This window comes from Lynx rufus, unplaced genomic scaffold, assembly GCF_022079265.1.
Source record: "Lynx rufus isolate CCGP_SWC_20201006 ecotype Redwood Valley unplaced genomic scaffold, mLynRuf1.p SCAF_20, whole genome shotgun sequence".
NCBI lineage: Eukaryota > Metazoa > Chordata > Mammalia > Carnivora > Felidae > Lynx > Lynx rufus.
The window spans coordinates 24,502,927-24,524,894 of NW_025814835.1; the positions used below are offsets into that span (position 1 = coordinate 24,502,927).

Consider the following 21,968-nt stretch of genomic DNA (forward strand, 5'->3'; position numbering starts at 1 on the left):
AGGATCCATTCTGAAGGGCCATCACTGATGTCTATATTGATCGGTTGGTCCCCACGCTTACCAGTCGTTAAGTATTTTGAATATTTTGAATAGTGTATAACCTCGGTACCAGAATCAGTCTTTGGTTAAGTTGCCAAAGTGCCAACATTTAGTGGTCTGGTCTCCCAGGTTAAACACCCTCCTCCAAGTGCAGTGCTTCCTAATCAATCCATTCTGACAATTCATTCAACTGACTTGTTCCCACTTTTCTTCACTCCTTCAACTTGTATCTTAGATGAGAGACTAAAACATGGTCAACTGCTTCAATAAAATTTACCACTGGGGCACCCGGTGGCTCAGTTGGTTAAGTGTCTGACTCCTGATTTGGCTCAGGTCATGATCTTGTGGTTTTGTGAGTTCGAGCCCTGAATCGGGCTCTGCACACTGACTGCTCCGAGCCAGCTTGGGATTCTCCCTCTCTCTGCCCCTCCTCCGCTTGTGCTCTCTCTGTCTCTCTCCAAATAAGTAAATAAACTTAAAAAAAAAATTTACTGTTAGTGGTAGAATTTCAGGTATCTGAGAACAAAGGAACTCCCTCATGATTAATAATCATAGTAAAAAAGAACTAATATTTACTGAGTGCTTCCCAGACGCCTGACAGAGTGCTAAGCATTTCACACACAGCCCTGTGGGGCAGGGGACAGAGCCAGTCCGAGGTGGGTTAAGTAACTTGCTCTGGGTCACATGGTACCAGCAAGGAAGGTCATCCTGCTTCTTCAGGACCCGGCACTCCCAGAGGCCCCTGCCCCATGGTCCACACGGAGGACGGGCTGGCATCTGGGTGACGAGGTAAGACACATGTGACACACTGAACACTGGAGAACGGAACCCACAGAGGGTCAGCGGGCACATCCTCCTGGGTCAGATGTCCATGTGCCTGACCCTTCTCTCTCAGGGATGGAATAATTTCTACTCTTCGTGTAATAAACATGTTCTTGGTAAACGGACTCTGGCAACCAATTTCCCCAACCTCCCACCTAAACAGTTAACGGTGCTAAAACCATGCACATTCATGTTGTGTGTTTTGGGGGAACTAAAGAAAAATATATAGAAGGAGAAAGAAATCCCCTTCTTTTTACTTGTCTTGTCTAACCATTGTTAACGTTTTGGAGTTTTTACTTCTAGCCTATTTTTGTATGTCATTCTTTTCTCTGTGTTTTATACCGTTATGGTCACCATCTATACAATTCTGTGTCTTGCTTTTTAAACCTAATCATTATTACATAAACATTTTCTATGCTATTGTAAACTTCAAAAACACCATTGAAAATAGTTGTATCATGTTCTAGTTAGTGGATAAGCCATAGTTTACTTAACCATGCCCTAACCTCCAACGTGGTTTTAAGTTTAGATGTTCACGTATGAGTTTCTCTCTAAGTGAATTGGTGGTGTTTGCCCACATCTGATTTTTGTGCATCTAAGAATTAAAGTGTCACAGCTTGCATTAGGCTTTTTTACTTTAGGAGGAGTTTAAAATTGTACTGAGGTGAAAGGAGAGGCTTCTGGGATGCCGGTGTGGCTCAGTGGGTTAAGCATCCAACTTTGGCTCAGGTCATGATCTCACGGTTTGTGAGTTCGAGACTCACCTTGGGCTCTGTGCTGACGGCTCAGAGCCTGGAGCCTGCTTCGGATTCTGTGTCTCCCTCTCTCTTTGCCCCTCCCTGGCTCATGCTCTCTCTCTCTGTGTCTCAAAAATAAATAAACTTAAAAAAAAAAGAAAAAAGAAAAAAAGAAATGAGAGGTTTCTGTAGACAATGTCCCTGAATCTCAACAAGGGACTTAGCTAAATCTCTTAGGACATCGTTGTGGACAATGAAGAAACAGATCAGATAACTATGCAATTATGTAAATTCACAACTGGTTGGACAGCTATATCCAAAGAATGCTGGCTTAGGGTCAGTGTCACCCTGGAGGGAGGAGGTGGCTAGTAGCCAGGAGTCTAAGTGTCTCACCTAATCTCTTTAACACATTTTAAAATCACTGATATGGGTGAAGTCCTAGAAGACTTCTGGGTTTATAAATTTATAAATTTAATTTAAAATTTATAAATTTAATTTAAAACTAAATTAAATTTATAAGTTTATAAATTATGAAGTTGTAAGGGATAATCTGATGCGATAAAACAAAGATCCAAAAAGATCTCATCAGGTTGGAATATCTGCCTAAAGCCAACAAGATGAAATCTATCAGGGATAAGGGTAAAGTCTTATATTTGGGTGACAAAAATCAACTATATATAAATGTAGAGAATACCGAGCTTAACTGAAGTCAGTTGGCTACAAGCTCAGTATGAGACAATAGTTGGCATAGCTGCCCCAAAAAAACCCCACCGGCAGCACGGACAGTAAGTCATTTATGGAGCAGAGATGTCACACTCTCAGGGACTCGGCTAGCTAAATCACAAAGTATCTGTTCTGAAAGACACATTTTAAGAACGTGTATGACAAGTAGAAGGAGGTCAATGAAAAGATAAGCTAGTGTGAGCTCTGGCAACATTATCATCTAAACAGCCACAAGGCAGTGTAGCCCAGTGGGTACAGCATGGCCTCTGAAGCCAGGGGCTGGGCTCTGACACCCAACTCTGTCATTTACTAGCTGGTGACCTTGGACAAGTTACTCTCTGTGCTTCGATGTCTTCATCTATAAAATGGGGACAACAGCAGCACCTATCATCATCATCACTATTATTACTATTATTATTATTAGGCTGGTACAAGGACTAAATAGGATAAAACCTATCGAGCACTTAGAACAGTTGCCTGGATATGATGATATGAAAACAAAGGGCTTCCAGGCTGCAGAGATTTAAAGGGGCAGGATGGATGACCTTTTCAAATATTTGAAAGCTGCACTGAGGAAGAGAAATCATGCTTCATTCTGAGAGGCTCTTGAAGGCCATACTCGATTCAGTGGAAAGGGAGGGACTTGGCTTCTTCATTAGTCAATAAGCATTTAATGTGCACGTATTTGGGGTCAGATACTATGCTAGGCGCTAGGAATACAGAGATGAATGAGATTCATATTCTTTCCTAAGGGCCCAGATGGGGAAGAGCCATATGAATAGAGAATCACAACAGGATGGGAATAACTGCTTTAGGCCTCTGGAGGGAGGTGTGATTAACTGTCCCCTGGGGAGCTGGGCAAAGCTTTGACGACGTGGGGCTGTTGAGCTGAGTCTGCAGGGATAGTAGGAGTTCGTGTGGGAGCAGAGGGAACAGTGTGTGGGACCAGAGCTGTCACCGAGTATGGGATTATCCAGTGAATGGTGACAAGTCGGTGATGTTACAGCACAAAGTGGGTGGGGTGGCAGGAGCTAGAGATAAGGCTCAAAGAAGTGTAATACTGATGGAGAAGGTCCGCCAAGAAAGATGGGATAATCCTAGCAGTCCTCCCCCTGAGCCTATTCTACACTGCTGTCTTCTCAACAGGCAACCAACAAAGGCTGATTTAAGAAATGACACTTAAGGGCACTTGGGCGGCATAGTCAGTTGTGTCCGACTTTGGCTCAGGTCATAATCTCACAGTTTGTGGGTCTGAGCCCCGCATCTGTGCTGACAGCTCAGAGCCTGGAGCCTGCTTCGGATTCTGTGTCTCCCTCTCTCTCTGCCCATCTCCCCTCACTCGTACCCTGTCTCTCAAAAATAAATAAGCATTAAACAAATTTTTTTAATTGAAAAAAATAAACATTTAAAAAATAAAAAAATAAAAACAACACACTACACTTAGAAGAAAACCAAAAAGGATTTGACTCAATTTTCCAATTATTCTTCTCCAGTATAAAGACAGGAATAAGACAGTATCATGTCCGAGACATTTACACTCTGGGAGTACCCAAGTGGAGGGACAAGAACAAGGCCTGGGGCAGCTGGGACCCTCCCCACCAGGCTTTCTGCTTGATTCCATTGAATACCGTTCATTGAGCTAAGGATGTAGAGATAAGTAAGTCATCAACAGCTCCTTCAAGGTGTGCTTATGATCTTGCGTTAAAGGATAATCAGTCACACAGAGCATTACATCATTAAATGTGAGGGCTGTCTGCTTCTGGCCACGAAGGCGTCACTGGTGCTGGATTTGCCCTCCTATCATAAGCAATGATAAAACCGGAAACACATAAATAGTAGATGTTTTCAGGCACTGGACAATGGGCTGAGCAGGATCCCTGAGAGAAGGGAAGAAACACATAAGGTGAACTTCATAGCTGCCCTGGCCCTCTGTCTGAGTAGATTTCCTAACCACAGCACAAGGAGGGAGGGTGAAGCGGATGTGGTTGTCCTCGTGACCTGGGGAGGGAGAAACTGGAGTCTGGGGCTGCTGAAGCATCTAGAGCTGGCAGGGAACTGGAGAGGAAGGAGCTTCAATAGGGTGGGAGCCCCAGGAGGTTGTTGTTGGTGGTGGTGGGGGTGGTCCTGCATGGACCTCTGGCTGATGGCTGTGCTGCACCTACCCAGGGCGAGACTCTGGCATGGGCTAGCAGAGAGCAGCTACTGTGGGTCCTAGAACAAACCAAGGACAGTAGAGGTTATAGAGACACTGGATCCATAGGAGTTCAGGTCTAGCCCGAGGGGAACACCAGGCATTCCAGTGAGACAATAGAAAGGCCAGGCCCCGGGAATAAGGACCGTGCTCTGGAATAAGGGTTATTCTATTCCTGCCCTATCAAACTCTCAAAGCCTAAAACCAAGCCTTAACAAAACTAAGGAGAAGCATCAGTAAATTAACTGCCTGCCAGAACTAAACCAAAAATCAGTGTTGAACTCATTAAAAGGAAGACAATATAATTCAGGATCCCTTTCAGAGTACCAATTGCACTGTCCACGAATAAGCAAAAATTACCAGAAATGGGGTGAAGAATGAAAATGTGACCCAAATTCAGGAGAAAAAAGGAGTCAATACAAAACAACCCTGAAATGTCCCAGGTTTGGAACTAGCAAAGACTTTAAAGCAGCTATTATAAATATTTCATGGATTTAAAGGAAAATATGATCTCAATGGATGAAGATGGGGAATCCCAGCACATAAATGGAAACTATAAAAAAAGGAGCCAAATGGAAATTCTAGAATGGAAAAGCACATTATCTAAAATGAAAAATTCACCAAATGAGCTTAATTACAAATTAGAGATGGTAGAAGAAAGGGTCAGTGAAGTTAAAGACAGAACCAGAGAACTTATGCATTCTTTAAAAAAGGACAGAAAAGGGGTGCCTGGGTGGCTCAGTCGGTTAAACATCTGACCCTTGACTTTGGCTCAGGTCATGATCTCACAGCTGAGTTTGAGCCCTGTGTTGGGCTCTGTGCTGACAGCTCAGAGCCTGGAGCCTGCTTCGGATTCTGTGTCTCTGTCTCTCTCTGCCCCTGCCCACCCCTCAAAAATAAATAAACATAAAAAAAACCAAAAAACAAAAAACAAAAATGAGAGCAAAATTGTGGCACCCGGGTGGCTCAGTCGGTTGAGCATCCAAGCCTTGATTTCAGCTCAGGTCATGATCTCACGGTTTGTGGGATCGGACCCTGCATGGGGCTCTGCACTAACAGTGCGGAGCCTGCTTGGGATTCTCCCTCTCTTCCCGTCTCTCTCTCTGCCCCTCCCCCGCTCAGGCTCACTCTCTCTTTCTCAAAATAAATAAATAATTTTTTTTAAAAATGAAAGCAAAATAAAGACACTTTCTAGATGAAGAATTTGTCACCAGCAAGCCTGTGCTACATGAAATACTAGCCCCTCTCCAGCATCACTGGAAGGAAGCAGACTTCAGCTGTGAGGTGAGCACCAAGTGAGGCAGTAGGCTGCTGTGGAAAATAAGGAGGCAGCTACTGATCCCTTTACACTTTTTTTTTTAAGTTTATTCATTTATTTTGAGAGAGGGAGGCAGAGTGCAAGCAGAGGAAGGGTAGAGAGAGAGGGAAAGGAAGAGAATCCCAAGGAGGCTCCAACCACGCTGTAAGCACAAAGCCAGATGCGGGGCTCGAACCCACAGACCGCGAGATCATGACCTGAGCTGAAATCGAGTCAGATGCTTAACCAACTGAGCCACCCAGGTTCCCCTGTTCCTTTGCACGTTTAATCAACAGCTCAGCCCAGTGAGAGACAGACCTACAGGCACATGAGACAGAGAGAGCTCTGAGATGGCAGTGAGCATGGCCGGTATGCACCCGTGCGGCTAGGCCAGCGGTAGAACAATGAAATACCTGTAAGCTGGTTGGGAGACAGGCACTGCTCCAGGCCCCTGATTCCCTCACTCATCACTTTGGCTTCACTCCCAGATACTCCTAGATCTCGCTATGATCTGGCAATAAAGGGTCAATTCCTGGCAAGCAGGGCACCTCCGGGACCCGGCCTTAGGCCTCTGGCCGGCTTCCTTTCCAATTAGTGGTGCCTGGGCCATGCCAGTTGTTAAAGATTTTTAATACCGCCCCTGGAGCTAAGTGGGGTTGCTTCCCAGGAAAGGAGGCCTGGGTATGAGGCTCTGGGAGTGGGCAGAAGAGGACCCCAGGAGGCCCAGGGACAGAGTGAAGACCAGCAAGTAGGGGTGGGGGGCTCAGTGGGCAGGGGAAGGGAGGCACTGAAAGCCAACAAAATTAGCTTTCCAAGTTGGCCTGAGTGTTCAGGGACACTTGACTCTCTAGTACAACCTCTGTTCTAATCCCCGAGGTCATGTTTTTCCCTTTTAAAAAGGGATATTTCATAGCCTTTTAAATAAATCTTTTCAGCTCCACTGATTTGGAATAACATGCTTAGCAGCTTAAGAACTTCTAGCTGGGCCTTCAGCAAGTTGTCCTCCGACAAGCCCATTTTCTCATGAAACGTTGGCCTCCCAGTATGGCCGGCCCTCTCCGGGGCCAGCACTGTGGACCCTAGGCCTATTGTGGGGTCCCGGGCAAGCCCTTCCTCACTCCCTACACGCAGGACCCACGCCTCATTCCCTACAGCTGCAATGGGGACATCATCCAAAATCTAAGCCCAGAGAACAAGTGGACACTCTCTTGATCAGCAGCAAAGACCCTATTTTAGGCACAGGAATGAGCATTCCTCCTCTGAGTTTCAGTTTCAAGGGAATCATGCTTTAGGGGGGCTTTCTGTGTGTTCTGCCCAGGCAGATGGGAAGGTTATATTGGCCTAGATAGACAAGAAGCCATCAAAGGAAGGCAGTGGCCAGGAGGTGGGGTTGATCAGCATGATTAAACCAGCATAAACACAGCCGACCGAAGCTTGGTGCAAAGCCTTTGCAAGCTGGCCGTGTGTGTTTGACATCACGCACCCTTCTGCCTCCTTTGGGACCTTGAACCACAAGCCTAAACAAACTACGGTAATCTGCTGAGCCTTCAATCACTCAGTCTCACTGAACTGTGAAACCAGTATCTGTTGTTGAATAACATCGAGGGAAGTAGCTTACACCAGAATGAAAAGGGCACGTTTTCTAAAATCATTGCCCATATCACCTAACTATTGTGTAAATCACACCTAAATAGAACCAACACTCCTTTTGGTGTTGATCCATGGTTCGTGTAGCTTTCTACCGAACGTGAGGGACGCTGGGCAGGTGGGCAGTTTCCAGAGTACTGTGATGGAGGCCGTAAAAGTCATCCTGCCTAAAACAATCTTCAAAATTCCCTGTCACAGTGCCTGATATCCTCACCATTAACAACCCCATTTACTTAAAGTATCTGCTTCAAATACAACCCCATCATCTAGGAGTTCTTAGCCTTCTTCCTAAGGGCTAAAGTTTGAGAATATGGCTGCGGGAACCAGCAAACTCATCAGGACCATCAGCTTTCTGTCCAGAGCCAAGCCATTCCGTGTCTTCAGATCAGTGGTTCTTGAGAGTTAAACCGGCACCAGAACCACCTGAAGGCTTGTTAAAACGCAGCTTGCCGGGCCCCACCCCGGGTTTCTGATTCGGTAGCTCTGAGATGGAACCAGAGACTTGGTATCGTTGACAAGCCCCCGGGTGAGGTCGATGCTCCGGTCCGGCACCCGCTTTGAGAATCCGTCGCTGTGCTATCAATTTGTAAGGCATCTCTACGAGATGTGTAGGCAAAGTGTGAACACGTTCTGATAGGGAATGGGGTATTAGGACAGAAGGCTCTGACACAGAAAGGGGCCGGGGCCCAAAGGCAGGCCAGCCTAACAGAAAACTCAAGACTTTCCCGAGTGATCCGCCAAAACACAGGAGCCACTGGCTGTCAAAATTCTGATGAGCCTCTTACTCTTGCTTTCTTTCCTGGGTATTTTCTGCCTACTGCCCCCCGAAAGGCAAGTCTGCTGGCCGTGCCCCGGCAACCCCAGCAAGGGGTGGCTCCTTTCCCTAGCCACGGGTGGCCCCTCCAGGACAAACCTGTGTTCACACAGCTCGTCTGGCTGTCCACATGCTGCAGGCTCCCGGGGGCTCCAGACACTTCTTGGAATTTACACAGGATTCAGTGAAGTCTTAAACAACATTTGTTTTCCTCTTTGGAGATCATCTACTTCCTAATAGGATAAATTCAAAGTTAAACATGCTCTGACCCTTCAGCAGCCTCTTCTCGATACGAACAACAAGGAACTACTCAGCAGGCTGGCTGAGGAGGTGGGCAGAAAGGGATTCATAACAGGAGCAGAGGCTGGGAAGCCACCTTTCAGGTAGGGTCTCATGACTCCCCCTTTGGTCAGGTCAGGAGTTGGTTCCATATTTCAGTGCGGGGGAAACCAAGACCCGAGTGTCTGCGTGGTGTTATCATGGCATCTACTGGGCATATAGTTCTGTTAGTGATTTAGCTCTTCGTACATATGAAAGCACTCTGTTATCTTCCACTTTCATTTGACTCTAAGAAGAATCCTATGAAACCAGCAGAAAGGGAATGACCCTATTTGACAGAGAAGACAACAGAGAAGAGGCACAGAAAAGCCAGCGGGCGTGGAGTTGAAGTGTGTGCATTGGCCACTCATTGTGAGGTCTTGAGCGGGTCTCCTCCCCTTCCGAGGCCTCGGCTTTGTCAACTGTGAAATGAAGGGGACGGACGAGGTGACGGCAAGGTCTTCGTACAGATCTCATACTCAGGAATGAGCTGCACAGTGAAAGATTTGCCTGACGTCACACACATCAGTGAGGTGAGTAACAGTGACACAGGAGACACGTGCTCCCTGTGCCATCGAGAAAGCCATTAGAGCACCCCCACTGTCACCTGCTGTCATCTCCGTGCCAGTGTGGACTAACTGGGAACGCCAGCTGTCCTCTGGACCTGGCAAAGACTGAGACCCCCCTAAGGGAGGAGGGGTAGGGGAGACCCAGCATGTTCCCTGACTGTGCCTTAAGCCCCAATGCTGCCAGCTGATCACTGGAGAGGAGAAGGCCATCTGGGTTGGCACCTCCTTTACCAGACAAACTCAGTGGACACTTACCCCATGGCAGGCCCTGTGCTAGATGAGGGGGTGTGGAAGTGAAGGAGACTCACTGTCCACCCAGGAAGAAGTCACAGTGAGGACAGTGAGACCAGGTGCTGCACACTGCTGGGTGGGTTATGCTTAGCCAAGGGGCCCGAGTCCAGCTGCCAGTCAGATCACAAAGCCTGCCCCTGGCCCTGGGCTGAATCAGCCTGCAAAAAGGATGCCCTTTTATAACCCACACAAAGGCACTGGCTGTGGCCCAAATGAGCACAATCTTCTTCAAGGTGAGTGCAGGATGCACACTACTTCAGGAGGGGTCCAGATACACACGTCTGACCCCAACCAATCTTCTGGCTGGAAGAATTACGTGTTCTCTTTCTGAGAGTCAAACACTCTAACCACATGGAATCAATGAACCCAACTAGCTTCCTATCTGGAATGTGCTGGTAAATGCCTATTGTCCCATCTGTTTGAGACAGTCAACAAGATCAACAGGGCCATGTCTCAGGAGCAGCGATCGGACTCCCTGGGGAAAACAAGATGAACGCAACGCGCCCTCAAGAACCAAGGGGCTCTCAGCCAAGGGGAGCACAGAAGAGGCAAACACAATGACCCACAAGACAGAGCAGAGAATGCTAGATGCTAGAAGGTCCAGGTAATGGGATGAGGGAGAACTGACTTGGGAGTTCACAGGAAGGAAAGATGAATTCCCATCGAGGACCAGCAAGGCTTCATGAAGGAGATGGTGTGTGGAAAGGCCATGCATTGAGATGCGAGAAGGCCCACGTTCTAGAGCCCCTCTTGTCAGTCAGCCAAATAATCTCAAGACAGCCGTTGTTCTCCATTTTAAAATGGACCCTTTGCCCTAAGTGCCTCACAGCACTTTGAGGATTAAATGAGAACTGATTTAAATGCATATTAGGTAAATAAAAGCACCAAATATAAAGTTTTTGTCATCACCCGAAGAAGAATAAGGAGGAGACTAAAAGCCGACAGTGTATGAGGGAGAAGGGGTGAGGGGGACACCGGCCAAACGCAGGGCTCACAACTGGCTCCAATGATTTTTTTTAACCACCCACAGCTAATTTTATTCAAGAGACTCTAAGGAGAATAAGTCAGAACATCTAAATTTCTTTGGCATCAGGAAAATGAAAAGTCCCAGCCAGAGCGGTGTCTGCCCATCCCTGGGGGACAGGAGCACAGTCACTTAGAGCTGGTGGCTGGTGAACGTGGGCCTGGGCCCGGTGTGCTCAGCAAACATTGCACAAATGGATGGGCTCCTTACTGCTTTCCAAGGGACTTTACATCCATGCTGTATTTTGATCTGTAACCACAAGCCAGTGGGGCGGAAGGCATATATTATCATCCCGTCAACAACAGGGGAACCAGGGCTCCCAGAGGAAAAGGGACTGTCCGTGTCCCTAGACAGCAGGTGTCAGAAGGGAGCCTGGACCCCTGTCTCCCTGCTTCCTCACACCCCACACCTAACAAGTGTTACTACAGCAGATCTTCACCCCCACAAATCACCTTCCCTGACGTTAGCGAAGGTCTTTTGCGTGCTGTTCAGAGCATGTTCCCTGGAATACATCACTTAATCAGACCCTTTCATCTAGGAAGGTCCTAGCTTTGCTCCCAAAGGTACTGGTTTATTCCAATTCTGAAAGTGGTTTTGCGCATCCCAGAAACAAGTGTCATGGATTCTATGGGCCTTTTACCAAATAAGAATTGATTTAGGTTAAAACCTTCAGTTTGATTGTTTGGAGTCATTGCTTCTTAGAAGCAAGTGAAGGTACAAACAGCAAAGGGCATGAGGAAGGGCTTTGTTTCATTTTGTTTTTAACCGTGGATATTCTTGCCTACAAAGTCAGCTATCAGTTTTGACAGACGGCCTGGCAAAGGGGGACAGGGGGCAAGTTCGTGGTTAAGGTGACAATGAGGAACTAGAACCAGCTGGGCTGATTCGGGGTCTGAAATCTGGGCTGGAGCCCAAGTTCCAGAGGGTGAGGGTGGGACAGGGAGCCCTGCCCTTCCCCCCCCCCCCCCCCCCCGACACCCTCTCACCGCACCTGCAGGACAGGTCAGTGCCTTTCTGGGAGTCTGTGACCTTCTGGCTGCCAGCAAATAAGGTGGCAAGGGAAAGCAGAGGAATGAGGCCTCAGGGAGAAAGCTGAAGCACGTTCTAGGTCAGAGCTACCCTCCCCTTTCGTGACCCACCTCAGCCCCTTGGCTGATAACAGTTTACGGCACACCTACATCCTAGGGAGTGTTTTCATTCTAATAAAAATTCATGGTTCAAGGCTTCTGGCAGAAGGCTGGTAATCACACCCACCCCACAGCTCTGTTGAGGGATGTCTTGTGACATGTATTCAGCAGCTCCCCTAAAGCGGCAGGAACCAGGGGTAGGGGGAATACAACTTCAAAGGACTCCCAGCTCCTGAAGGAAGCAGTGGATTAGTTAAGAAGAGGCCCAGGGCCTTGAGAATGAGTGTCGATATCTCCATCAGTGTGGCTGGGTCAGCTATGTCTCTGTGGCTGGTGGAGACGTGGGGTCTCAGGACCGTCTAGACACCTGTAGCTTCAGTATGGCCCCGAGGGGCCAGGGCGTCATGGGACCTAGGAGAGCTGAGCCATTAGCTAGACAGTATATACTGAGGATTCGTTTATCGGGTAAACTGTTCGTGCCCTCTGTCCACGGAGAGAGAGAACGGGACACAGAGTGCGAAGAGGAAGCAAGCTGAACTGGAGCACGAGGCTGCTATGGTGAGGGGCCTCAGTGGGAGTCCTGAGCAGACAGGAGGGAGAGGTGCTATTAGGGGGATGGCAGGGATAAGAGGATGCTAGAGGCAAATTCACCAACCACACAGTTTTGAAGCCATAGAGTTTAGAGCTGGAAGAAATCTGAGAGATCATCTAGTCCAACCCTATCTTGTGCAGCTAGGAATTCTTGGTCACGGCCATGGGGCAGAGCCAAGACTGAGAACCAGGCCACCAGCCCCAGCCCCTGCTTGGCCAGCAACTGCTGTTCAGGCCAGTGATCTTTCTGGCACCCTCCAGCCCCTCCCAGGTACGGACTCTAGTCCCCTGATTCCAGCAGAGCTAGGAATACCCTTCTGAACAGCTGTGAGCACTCTGGAGGATTCTGTGGACCACCCATTTCTGCCATTCCAGCCAGACATACCTTGTGTGAATAATGCTGGTCAACGATCCTCGCCAACCCGAAATCCCCGATCTTGAGCACGAGGTCCTCCGTGCTAATGAAGATGTTGGCGGGCTTCAGGTCCCTGTGCAGCACGTTGGCGGAGTGGATGTACTTGAGCCCTCGGAGCAGCTGGTACATGAACAGCTTCGCGTGTTCCTCTGTCAGCGTGCCCTGCTCCAACAGGCGTGCCAGGTCGGTCTCCATGTACTCCTGGACAATGTAGGCCACGCTGAACTTGAACAGCTCGCCCTGCAGGTCAGTGCCCTTGGGCCCCAGCACCTCGTACACCTTCACGATGTTGTCATGGTCCAGGCGCCGGATGATCTTGATCTCCCGGAGCGCATGCTTCATGCTGCGGGAGTCACTCAGGGTGACCTTCTTCACAGCCACCTTCCGGCAGGCCCTGCTGTCCACAGCTGACAGCACCAGCCCATTGACACCAAAACCCAGGGGTTGGAAGTCAACGAAGCGCCCACCAAGGTCATACCCATAGACACTGGCGATGCAGTCGCCCTTCTCGGCCATTGTTGGCTCAGTGGTCAGGGTCTGCCCGCGTGGTGAAGGGGCGGTCAAAATCGGCCGAGTCCCGGGTAGCGGCTTCCCCAGCACACCTCATTCTGTCAAGTCCCAAAGCCAAGGGATGCCTCTCCTCGTGCTGATGTCGCTGCCACCGGCTCCCTGGAGACAAGAGTGGCATATGTCCATGCTTGCTGAGCTATGGAAGGAGAAGGCTCAGAGGGTTTTCTTAACTTGCATTGGGAGGGCTGTCTGCCAACTCGTCTGTACCCTGAACTCTCCTTGAAGCTTAGAATGGCTCATGCTTTTTTAAAACGTAGCATCTTGGAAAGAAAAACCAGTCTCATCATCTATGTGGATGTAAAGTTTTCTACCATAATGGACCTCTAGGTAAAAAATGCAGAAACGCTCCCCTTCAAATCTTTTGTTGAAAGAGGTTCCTTCTGGCTGAAATGTAGAGCTGTTAGTGAGCTGTGTTCCTTTACGATGGCCCAAAGCTCAGTTTTGTCACAGCCTTCTGCAGCTTGGTAACTATTGTGTCCTGAGCAGTATGAAGGGATCCTGGCAATGGATTCTGGAGGCTTCCAGGGGTTTCTTTTACCTCTGCCAGCTCCCTTTTCTACCAGCTCCTCCTAGGTTTCATAGCCCAAATCAGGCTGGTGAGCACTGGGGAAGAAAGCCGGAGGAACCCAACCACCTTTCTTGAGCGCTACACCAAGTTACACCTCAAGTCCCAAATCCGAGGGGCACTCAGCTGCCACGCCAGGATCCTCCAGAGGCTTCCGAGGGGGCAGCATCCTCTGTCACCCCCTCATCCACGCCACCGTGAACAAAACTCTGTTCTGCTGGACTCAGAGAGGCTGCAGGAATGCGGCATCTTTCAGACCATGTCTCCTTTCCTGTCAAAGAAATAGCGTTGGGTAAATTTCCACACTCCAGCTTCCAACACCTTCCCACTTGTGTGTCCTTTGTTAACCAGCCCAAGTGTTATTTGATCTGTCCAGCCAGCTGAAACACTGCTTGCTCAGGGGATTCCAGGCTTTGCACTGCCCGGCCAGCCCTCCTGCTGTGGGCAGCGCTCCCCTGGAAGAGAGAGAAGATGGATTGATTTGATAAGATCATCAAATGGTGCACCTTTTGTGTAAATGCCTGCTCCCCAAAGGTTAACACACACCAATTGTGGGTGGGAATGATCCACTCTGACTTTGGAGAAATTAATTTGCTATGCTCTCCAAACACATACATCAGTACTTGCTGGGAGTGTTGATCATAAAAAGTAACTAACTGGAGACAAAAATAAAGGATCGATAATTTTTTTTTTTTTTTTTGTACTTGGACCCCTTTTCTTCCTTCTTTTGCAAATGTCTTTGAATATTTTGAGGGAATTTGCCACGTGCTGATGTTTAATTACATGTGTATCTCTTGCTTTCCACAGAGGTGGCAAAAGCACACATACCAAGTAACAAGGAAATTTTATTGCCACCCTAAAAAAGGGATTCTCTGCCCAGCAAGGCAGGGCACAGACTTCTTAGCATGACACCAGGACTGGCATGGTGAACTGTATTCTCTTTGATGGTGGGGACCTAGCTCTTCAAAGCAATGGCTCAAATCCTATCATGACTGCCCCCTGGTGGCTGCTGACTCAAATTACAGGCATAGAGCCTACATGGGGAGGAAAAAACTGCAAGACAATGTAAATTCAGACCTCTGGAGTAAAAGCAATGTTATGGCTTCTGAGGGACTGGCAGCTTTTATAAGTTTATTAAGTCCATTGACAGTCAGAGAACAGACACTGTACCCTGCACAAAGGAGTGAATCTAGTTCTTACCATACTATAGGGCCCCCTGTAGAGATGCTTTCATATCTGAACTTTGCACAACTCTGCAAATGCTAAATGAAACAAAACAACAGTAAACTCAAGGGGGACAATAAGGGGACACAGATGACCTGAAATAGTAAACCATCAGATCCCCTCTAAAGACTTCTAATGAAAGATATTTGCCAAGGGCCTGGAACACAGTGATTGCTCAAGAGAGGTCAGCTATTGATGACTTTGTTAAAAATTTCCTTGCATTTGAATAAGAGGCACCCAGTATTCTAATGTTTTGACAAAATCTTCAGCAATCCTACTCTGGATGTTTTTATTGGTCCCAGCAGCAAAATAACCACAGTCTTACAGAATTTCAGAATGGGAAGTGATCATAGCAAACAAGTCCAGTGGTCCTTAACTGGGGATGGTACTGCCCTCCTTGGTTCATCTGACCAGGAGTCATTACTGGCCTTTAATGCTCAGGGCCAGAACCCTAACCACCTTGCCAAGCAGCTCCATCGGTGAATAACTGACACCCACCCCCAGGTGCCAGCACCTCCACTGAGAGATAATGATTCTGGCCCAAGTCCTCACTTTGCAGATGAGGGCACCGAGGCTCAGAGAACAGCAGCTCAATGTTTCTGGCGTAGACAGGGGCAAAACACATTTGATGAACTGAGAAATGAATACCATTCACTCTGAGCATCCCTCGCCAATTAGAGACAGTGCTGGGACCAGCCTCTGAGCCACCCTCTGTGGCCCATGCTAGCGAAGTCCGCCGGGATACCTAATTCAGGGGAACAAAAGAACCACCCTAGCGCTCCAGTCCATCCTCCTCTGGTTCTTGCTGCCCATCACGTAACAAACTAAACCAGAGCTTCTTTCACTGTCTACCCACATGCCTGTCCAGTTCCCAAGGGCACAGCAAGCAGGCAATTATATATTTTGCTTTATGAGAAGAGACGCTTAAGCCTTCTTCCCTTTCCAGCTCCCACTGGGTTGTAAACAGACAGGACCGAGCACCTAAGCAAGGAGGAGATGACATCACCAGCAAGCGAGAGCAGGATTTGTTCCAGATCAGCTGCAATGCAGATAATCTGTGAACAATTAAGAGGTGCTTTATTTATTTTTAGAACTCTTTCCTCTTCCCCTCACGTGAGGGAGGGGCTATCTCCCCTGGACATATGCACGTGTGCATGCGTGCGTAGCTGCGTGGGTGCGGGTGAGTGGTCTCCCTGACACGCGGCTGGCTCCAGTGGGCAGGTACCGTGTCACCTTGGGAAGACTTGCTTCCAGCCACTCTGCCTTCGTCATGGGCCTCTAAGTACACTCCTTCAATTCCTTCCACCTTCCCAGTTCCTGAAATGTTCTCCTGCTTCCTCCCCACTCACTGAAGTCTTGCCCACCACTCAACCCAGATGGCATCTCACTTCCACTCCAGAGTTCCCATTCCGGAAGTGTCCCGGGTGACATTCTCCTTGCCTAAACTCCTGCAGTGTTCTTGTGTATGCCCTCTTTGACACTGACCACATACTAAGCTGGGCTGTTATTTAACGTCTTATATGTGTCCATCTCCCAACTAGACTTCAAGCTTCTCCAGTCCAGGGCACAAGGCAGTACTCAGAAACTATCTGACTTGGGGGCACCTGGGTGGCCCAGTCAGTTGAGCGTCCAACTCGGCCCACGTCATGATCTCGTGGTTCATGGGATCAAGCCCTCCGTCGGGCTCTGCGCTGACAGTGTGGAGCCTGCTCGAGATTCTCTCTCTTCCTCTCTCTCTGCCCCTCCCCTGCTCACTCTCTCTTTCAAAATAAAAAAATACACTTAAAAGCAAGTTTAAAAAACAAAAAGGAAACTAAATGGCTTGGACGTACATTCATCCAATGCTGAGGAACACTCATTATGTCTACACAGTTGTCCTGCCCACATTTCCTAGATGATCAGCCTCCCCTCCCTAACTCTGCTGGTGCAATACAACTTGTTCAAGAGGGCTTTTCTCACACGCCCCAACCACTCAGACACATCAGATTTCTTAACTTCAACCTTCTCGGTGTCACCTGCTGCTCAGAGGCTGCCTCTGAGAATTCCAGGCAGCTGTTTCTCTGTTCCCGTGTGAGTTGACTGTTACTCATCCCTTCTCAGCCCTCTTCGCTTTCTAAGTTTCTTTCTATAATTCCTCTAAAATTTCCACTGTAAACCTTTTGCTTTTCTCCACAGGTGGACTGATTGCAAAACACCTATTACCTAAGATGTCCTGGCTTTAGCGGTTCATTGTTTGCATGACACGCCAGGGGGCATGAGCGCATCGGCCCTGGAGAGGGGCAGACCCAGCATCTGGATGTGCCCACCGTTGCAGAGACAACAGTATGGCAACTCCTCAGGGCGAAGCACAGCCATTCTCCATTTGAACTTGGTGGCTCAGAGCTACTCTGAATCAGGTGCGATTTCAAACCAGGCAGTTGGCATTCACCTTGAAGGAAGGAAAGGTCATGGGTTCAGTTGTGCTCAAATGACAGTGAGCAAGAAGAATGCATGCAACTCCTGCAAGGGTAGCCTGGCTCCCATGATTCACGGTGAATGTTATAATAAAACGCAGGAGTAGAAACACCTACCCCTAGGCTCCTAGCAATGGACCTTCATTTCTCCACTGATTTCCCACGGACTCTCTTGCAATACTTTAGTTGGGGCCAATTAATGATCCTTTCACGCATCCAGCCTTTTAACACGTGGAGACAAACCAGAAATGAGATGGTGTGTGCCAACTGTCCCTTGCTGGGTTTCCTGGGGAGCTCGTTTACAAAGCAGCTTTGGAAATTCTAAATTTAGACTCAACTCTGCCTGCTCAGATCCTCCCAAACCGCATGCTGCTGTTGACTTTCAGCAGGAACTGTGGCCCCCAAGGAGGTGCTGATATTTCACGGACAGTGCGTTCTTCTCTCTCTTGAGCACCCAAAAACCTGCAGGAAAGCCTTCTCAGGCAGGGCTGATGTTTACAGTTGAACAGGCTGCACACTGCACAATTCTAGGCGGCATCATTCACATTATAGTCAAGTCTGTCTGACTCTAAGGTTCGTGACCTTAATCACTATAGTCCATGTGAATAAAATCCTCTAGACCAGAGATCAGCAAATTTTTTCTATAAAGGGCCAGGGAATAAATGTCTAAGGCTTTGCAGAACATACCGTCTCTGTTGCAACTACTCAACCCTGCCTTGTAGCACGAAAGCAGCCATAGATAATACCCAAACAAAGGGCATGGCTGCATTTCAAAAACATTTTATTTACAAAAACAGGTGGGAGACTCAATTTGGTTAGGGGGCCGCAGTCTGTCAACCCCTGCTCTTGACTGTGTAGGAACATCCTCTAGGTTGTTCCTAAGGAGACACCAAAGTGTGCCATAGCCCTGACTTTTCCGGCTCCTCCTGCATGGTCTCCTCTATCCTTGGACTCAGTCCTCCTGTTGCCCCTCATGGTGGCACCACCCCAAGCCTACCCTCCCAGGGAGTTATTCTGGGCTTCGGCCCCCACCCTGGGCATAGTTAAGGTCATTTGCAGGTTTCATGACCTCAGGGCCCACAAGCTACCTCCTATTTCTGACTCTGGTACTTTTCAGGCTACTGTTGACGTGCCTCACCCCTACACACCCACTTGCACCTTCAGAGGCTTTCTGGAGAGGTGGCGAAGGTGACCTGATGGAGACAGGGTAGCTACACTGACTGAGGGTCACCATGGAGTCATCATGGGCGAGGAGCCGTGCCTGAGGATTTCAGTTGGGTCTCACCACAACCCTGTGAGGTTTGTGTCACGCTCCCATGAAGCCCCCGAAGGAAGTAACTTGCCCAAAATTACACCGCTAGCAGGCGATGACTCAAAGGCCACGCTTCTCAGCACTGCAGCCCCTGATCTGAGCCCAAGGGAGTGATTCTCACCACCAACCACCTAGGCCCAGGGTGACTGCCCGGGCCTAGAGAAGGGCAAATTTGGGGATATGCACACCTTCCGGTACTTTTCAAATTAAATCAAGAGGCAGCCACCTTTTCAGCCTGTGTTCAGCCCCAGTGTGGAGGCCACGGCTCATAGCCTGCTTTATGGAAACAGAAAGTGAGAAATAGAACATTAAGACGAGTTTAAGAGTTGAGAAAAAACAAAAACAAAAACAAAAACACGACAAGTTTAAACAACCATAACCCTGCCTTCCAACTGGTCCTTGACCTCTTGGCTAATGTAAGCCTCAGACAAGCCAGAGCCCGGTCTGCAGAGACTGGCCATCCTCGACATGAACCGAACTGAGCGTCCTCCCAGCTTCCTGATTCACCAGGTCCTGGGGCTGACACTGGCCGCCTACCCAGGAACCATTCCCACTTCCTCCGAATGGACAGAAAGCAGGTCTGGGTCAGTCATTAAGCAGCTGAGCCCAACCGAGGGATGACGCAGGATCGTTCTAAACCAGGGTTTCTCGGCTTCAGCATGATTGACACTGCGAGCCAGGTCCTTCTTAGCAGTGGGGTGACCCACGCACTACGGGATGTTCGGCAGCACCCCGCCTTCTACCCACTAGATGTCAGAGCACCCCCGAGTCGTGACAACCAAAATGTCTTTAAACATTCAAACTGTCACCGGAGGGGCAGGCACACAACCACTCCCAGCTGAGAACCATGAGCTAAAGCCACCGTTTCCAGCAGTAACAGTACTGGCGTTTGAGCAGAAGACTTATTTGTTTTGTGGAGCTGTATGATCCACTGGTGTCAAAAGTTCAGCGACCTTGGTCTCCACCCACTAAATCCCGACAGCATTTCTGGCTCCTGTGACAGCCTCGCACATTTCCAACACCCCACAGGGCAATGGAGTATCCTATACCCATCGCTGTTGAGTCAAAATCATGGTAACCCAGGTCCCTTTGGCAGCAGTTGGCTCAGGGGCGGTCATATGATCCAGTTCCGCATAGTAAGTATTAAAGGAAAGTCTACCAAGGGGGGTAGGTGCTGAGGACAAGTTTTCCTTCCCGAGAAGAAGAAACACCACTCCCATCTCTGGATGCAGTTGTGGGAGAGAGTGATGTTGGTGCTATAGCAGCCATTTTGAGACCACGTGGAAACAAGCCTGGGGACAAAGGCCAGCATAGGAGAGCTGGCACACGAGCTGGGAGCGTTGCTGACGTGGCCATGTAGCTGAGCCAAACCTGGAAATGCTTCCAGCTTTTCTGCCAAGTGAGGTTGTTAAGTTCTACCGTTGTTTAAGATATTTTTATTGCCTTTTTTTTTTTTTTAACTCGAAGTTGAAATTATCGGATAGTAACTTGCCAGGCACACGGCTGGTCGGGTGGGAGACAGATGCAGAACCCAGCTCCTGACCTCAAGGAGCGTATAGTCCCACTGAGAAAGAGGAACCACCGCAATAACAATTACAGAAACAATGAAGAACACTCAGGGACTAACTTCGTGATTCCCACAGCAAGTGCAGGATCGGGATGAGGCCGACTGAGGACTGATCAGCCAGTGAAGCCTCTTGGAGGATGTGGAAGGCGGCTTCTAAGATGGCTACCAATGATCTCCACTTGAATGGCTTCAAGCCCTGTGTAATCCTCTCCTCTTAGGAGCATGCGGGACTTAGGAGCATCTGGACTCGCTTTTAAGAAACAGTATGGCAGAAGTAATGAGAGGTCAATTCTGAGATAGAGTTATAAAAGGACTGTGGCTTCCATCTGGAGTGATCACTCTCAGGGAAGCCAGTGGCCATTGTCCTAAGGCAGCCACTGGTGGGGGGGACATCCACAAGAGTTCTTGCAAGGGGACCTTCTGAGGCCCGCTGGCCACCATGGGAGCAAGCTTGGAAGCAGACCTTCCCTGAGGTGAGCCATGAGAAGACTAGAGCCCTGACCACAGCCTGATGACACCTCGTGAGAGATCTTATGTCGCAAGCACCCGGCTAAGCTGGGCCCAATTTCCTGACCACAGAAACTGTGTGAGGATAAATGTTTAAGCAGCTAAATTTTACGGTGTTTGTTATATAGCAAAAGATCACTGATCTAGAGGAGAAACTTGGAGATCTGCAGTTCCTGACATTTCCAAGTTGGAGAAGAGGCAAAGTGGGCTGGAGACTTTGAGAATTCTTGGGCCAGGGGTCCTGGGTCTTAGCTGGCTTGGATCGCATCATATTCCAGAGCCAGACAGAGCCTCGGGGGGCGGGGGCAGAATCTCCACATCTCTTTTTTCATTGATATAGCCCCAGGGTCTCGTCTTGTGTCTGGCATACGGTAGGGACTCAAGAAATAAATGCCAGTTGACATAGGAATGACTACATGTTTGCAGTAAGTGTTGGTGACATTTTGAATCCCTCCAGGGTGAATGGGGGGGAAAGGTGGGGGTTCAAGCACAGATGCCACACAGGCCCTGGAAGAGCATAGTGACCAGAAGGTGTTTGTTTCCTCACCTAGGAAGGGAGGGCTGTTCCTGAGGCAGTTAGCACCATGTTATTGCTAACTTTGATCTTAGGGACTGAGACGGTCTTGCCCTGGGCGGCAGCTGTGATGCTCCCAGGAATCAGGAGCAAGAACTCTTTTGCACTTGCGGGTTTTGACATGAAGTACCACTCCCTCCACCCAGGAGGTGAGCCAGCTGGAGGAGTTCGTGGCAAGTGACCCGGGAGGCCTTTCCTCTTTGTGGAAACCCAGGTGCGTGGGCAGGCAGGTGCTGCAAATGTTGCGGCCCGTGATGCCAACTCAGCCTGCATTTCCTGTGCCCGGACCTCTCCCATGCCCGGCACCACCACCCACCGAGGTCCCGGGGTGCCCCTTCACACACAGCCCAGCCAAGCCAAAAGCATTCCTGTAAATATGTCTCGAGCAGGGGAGCCAGGCCCCAGTGAGCACCCTCCCCCGGGATATGCAAATGTCTTAATGTTCCTGCAAGGCGGTGATGCCACCACCCCGGCTCCTTTCCCTTATACGGTTTCCTGGAGATCATGCCGGTAAGAAACAGGACAGGAACCTCTTTTGTCTTCATCCCTCTGAGAGGGAGCAAGAGGACAGCTCACCGAAGGCTAGGAGAA

The 21,968-nt window shown here is 49.0% G+C and overlaps 1 protein-coding gene across 2 annotated transcripts in view; it reads right to left on the minus strand.

Annotated features, from left to right (window-relative positions):
- MAPK4 (mitogen-activated protein kinase 4) overlaps nucleotides 1-13,121 on the minus strand; it is a 50,893-nt gene extending 37,772 nt beyond the window's left edge. For both annotated transcript variants that reach the window (XM_047086129.1, XM_047086128.1), the window contains exon 1: nucleotides 12,576-13,121. In XM_047086129.1, the coding sequence (XP_046942085.1) occupies nucleotides 12,576-13,121 (546 nt within the window). The remainder of the gene's footprint in view (nucleotides 1-12,575) is intronic.
- Nucleotides 13,122-21,968: the final 8,847 nt, after the last annotated feature.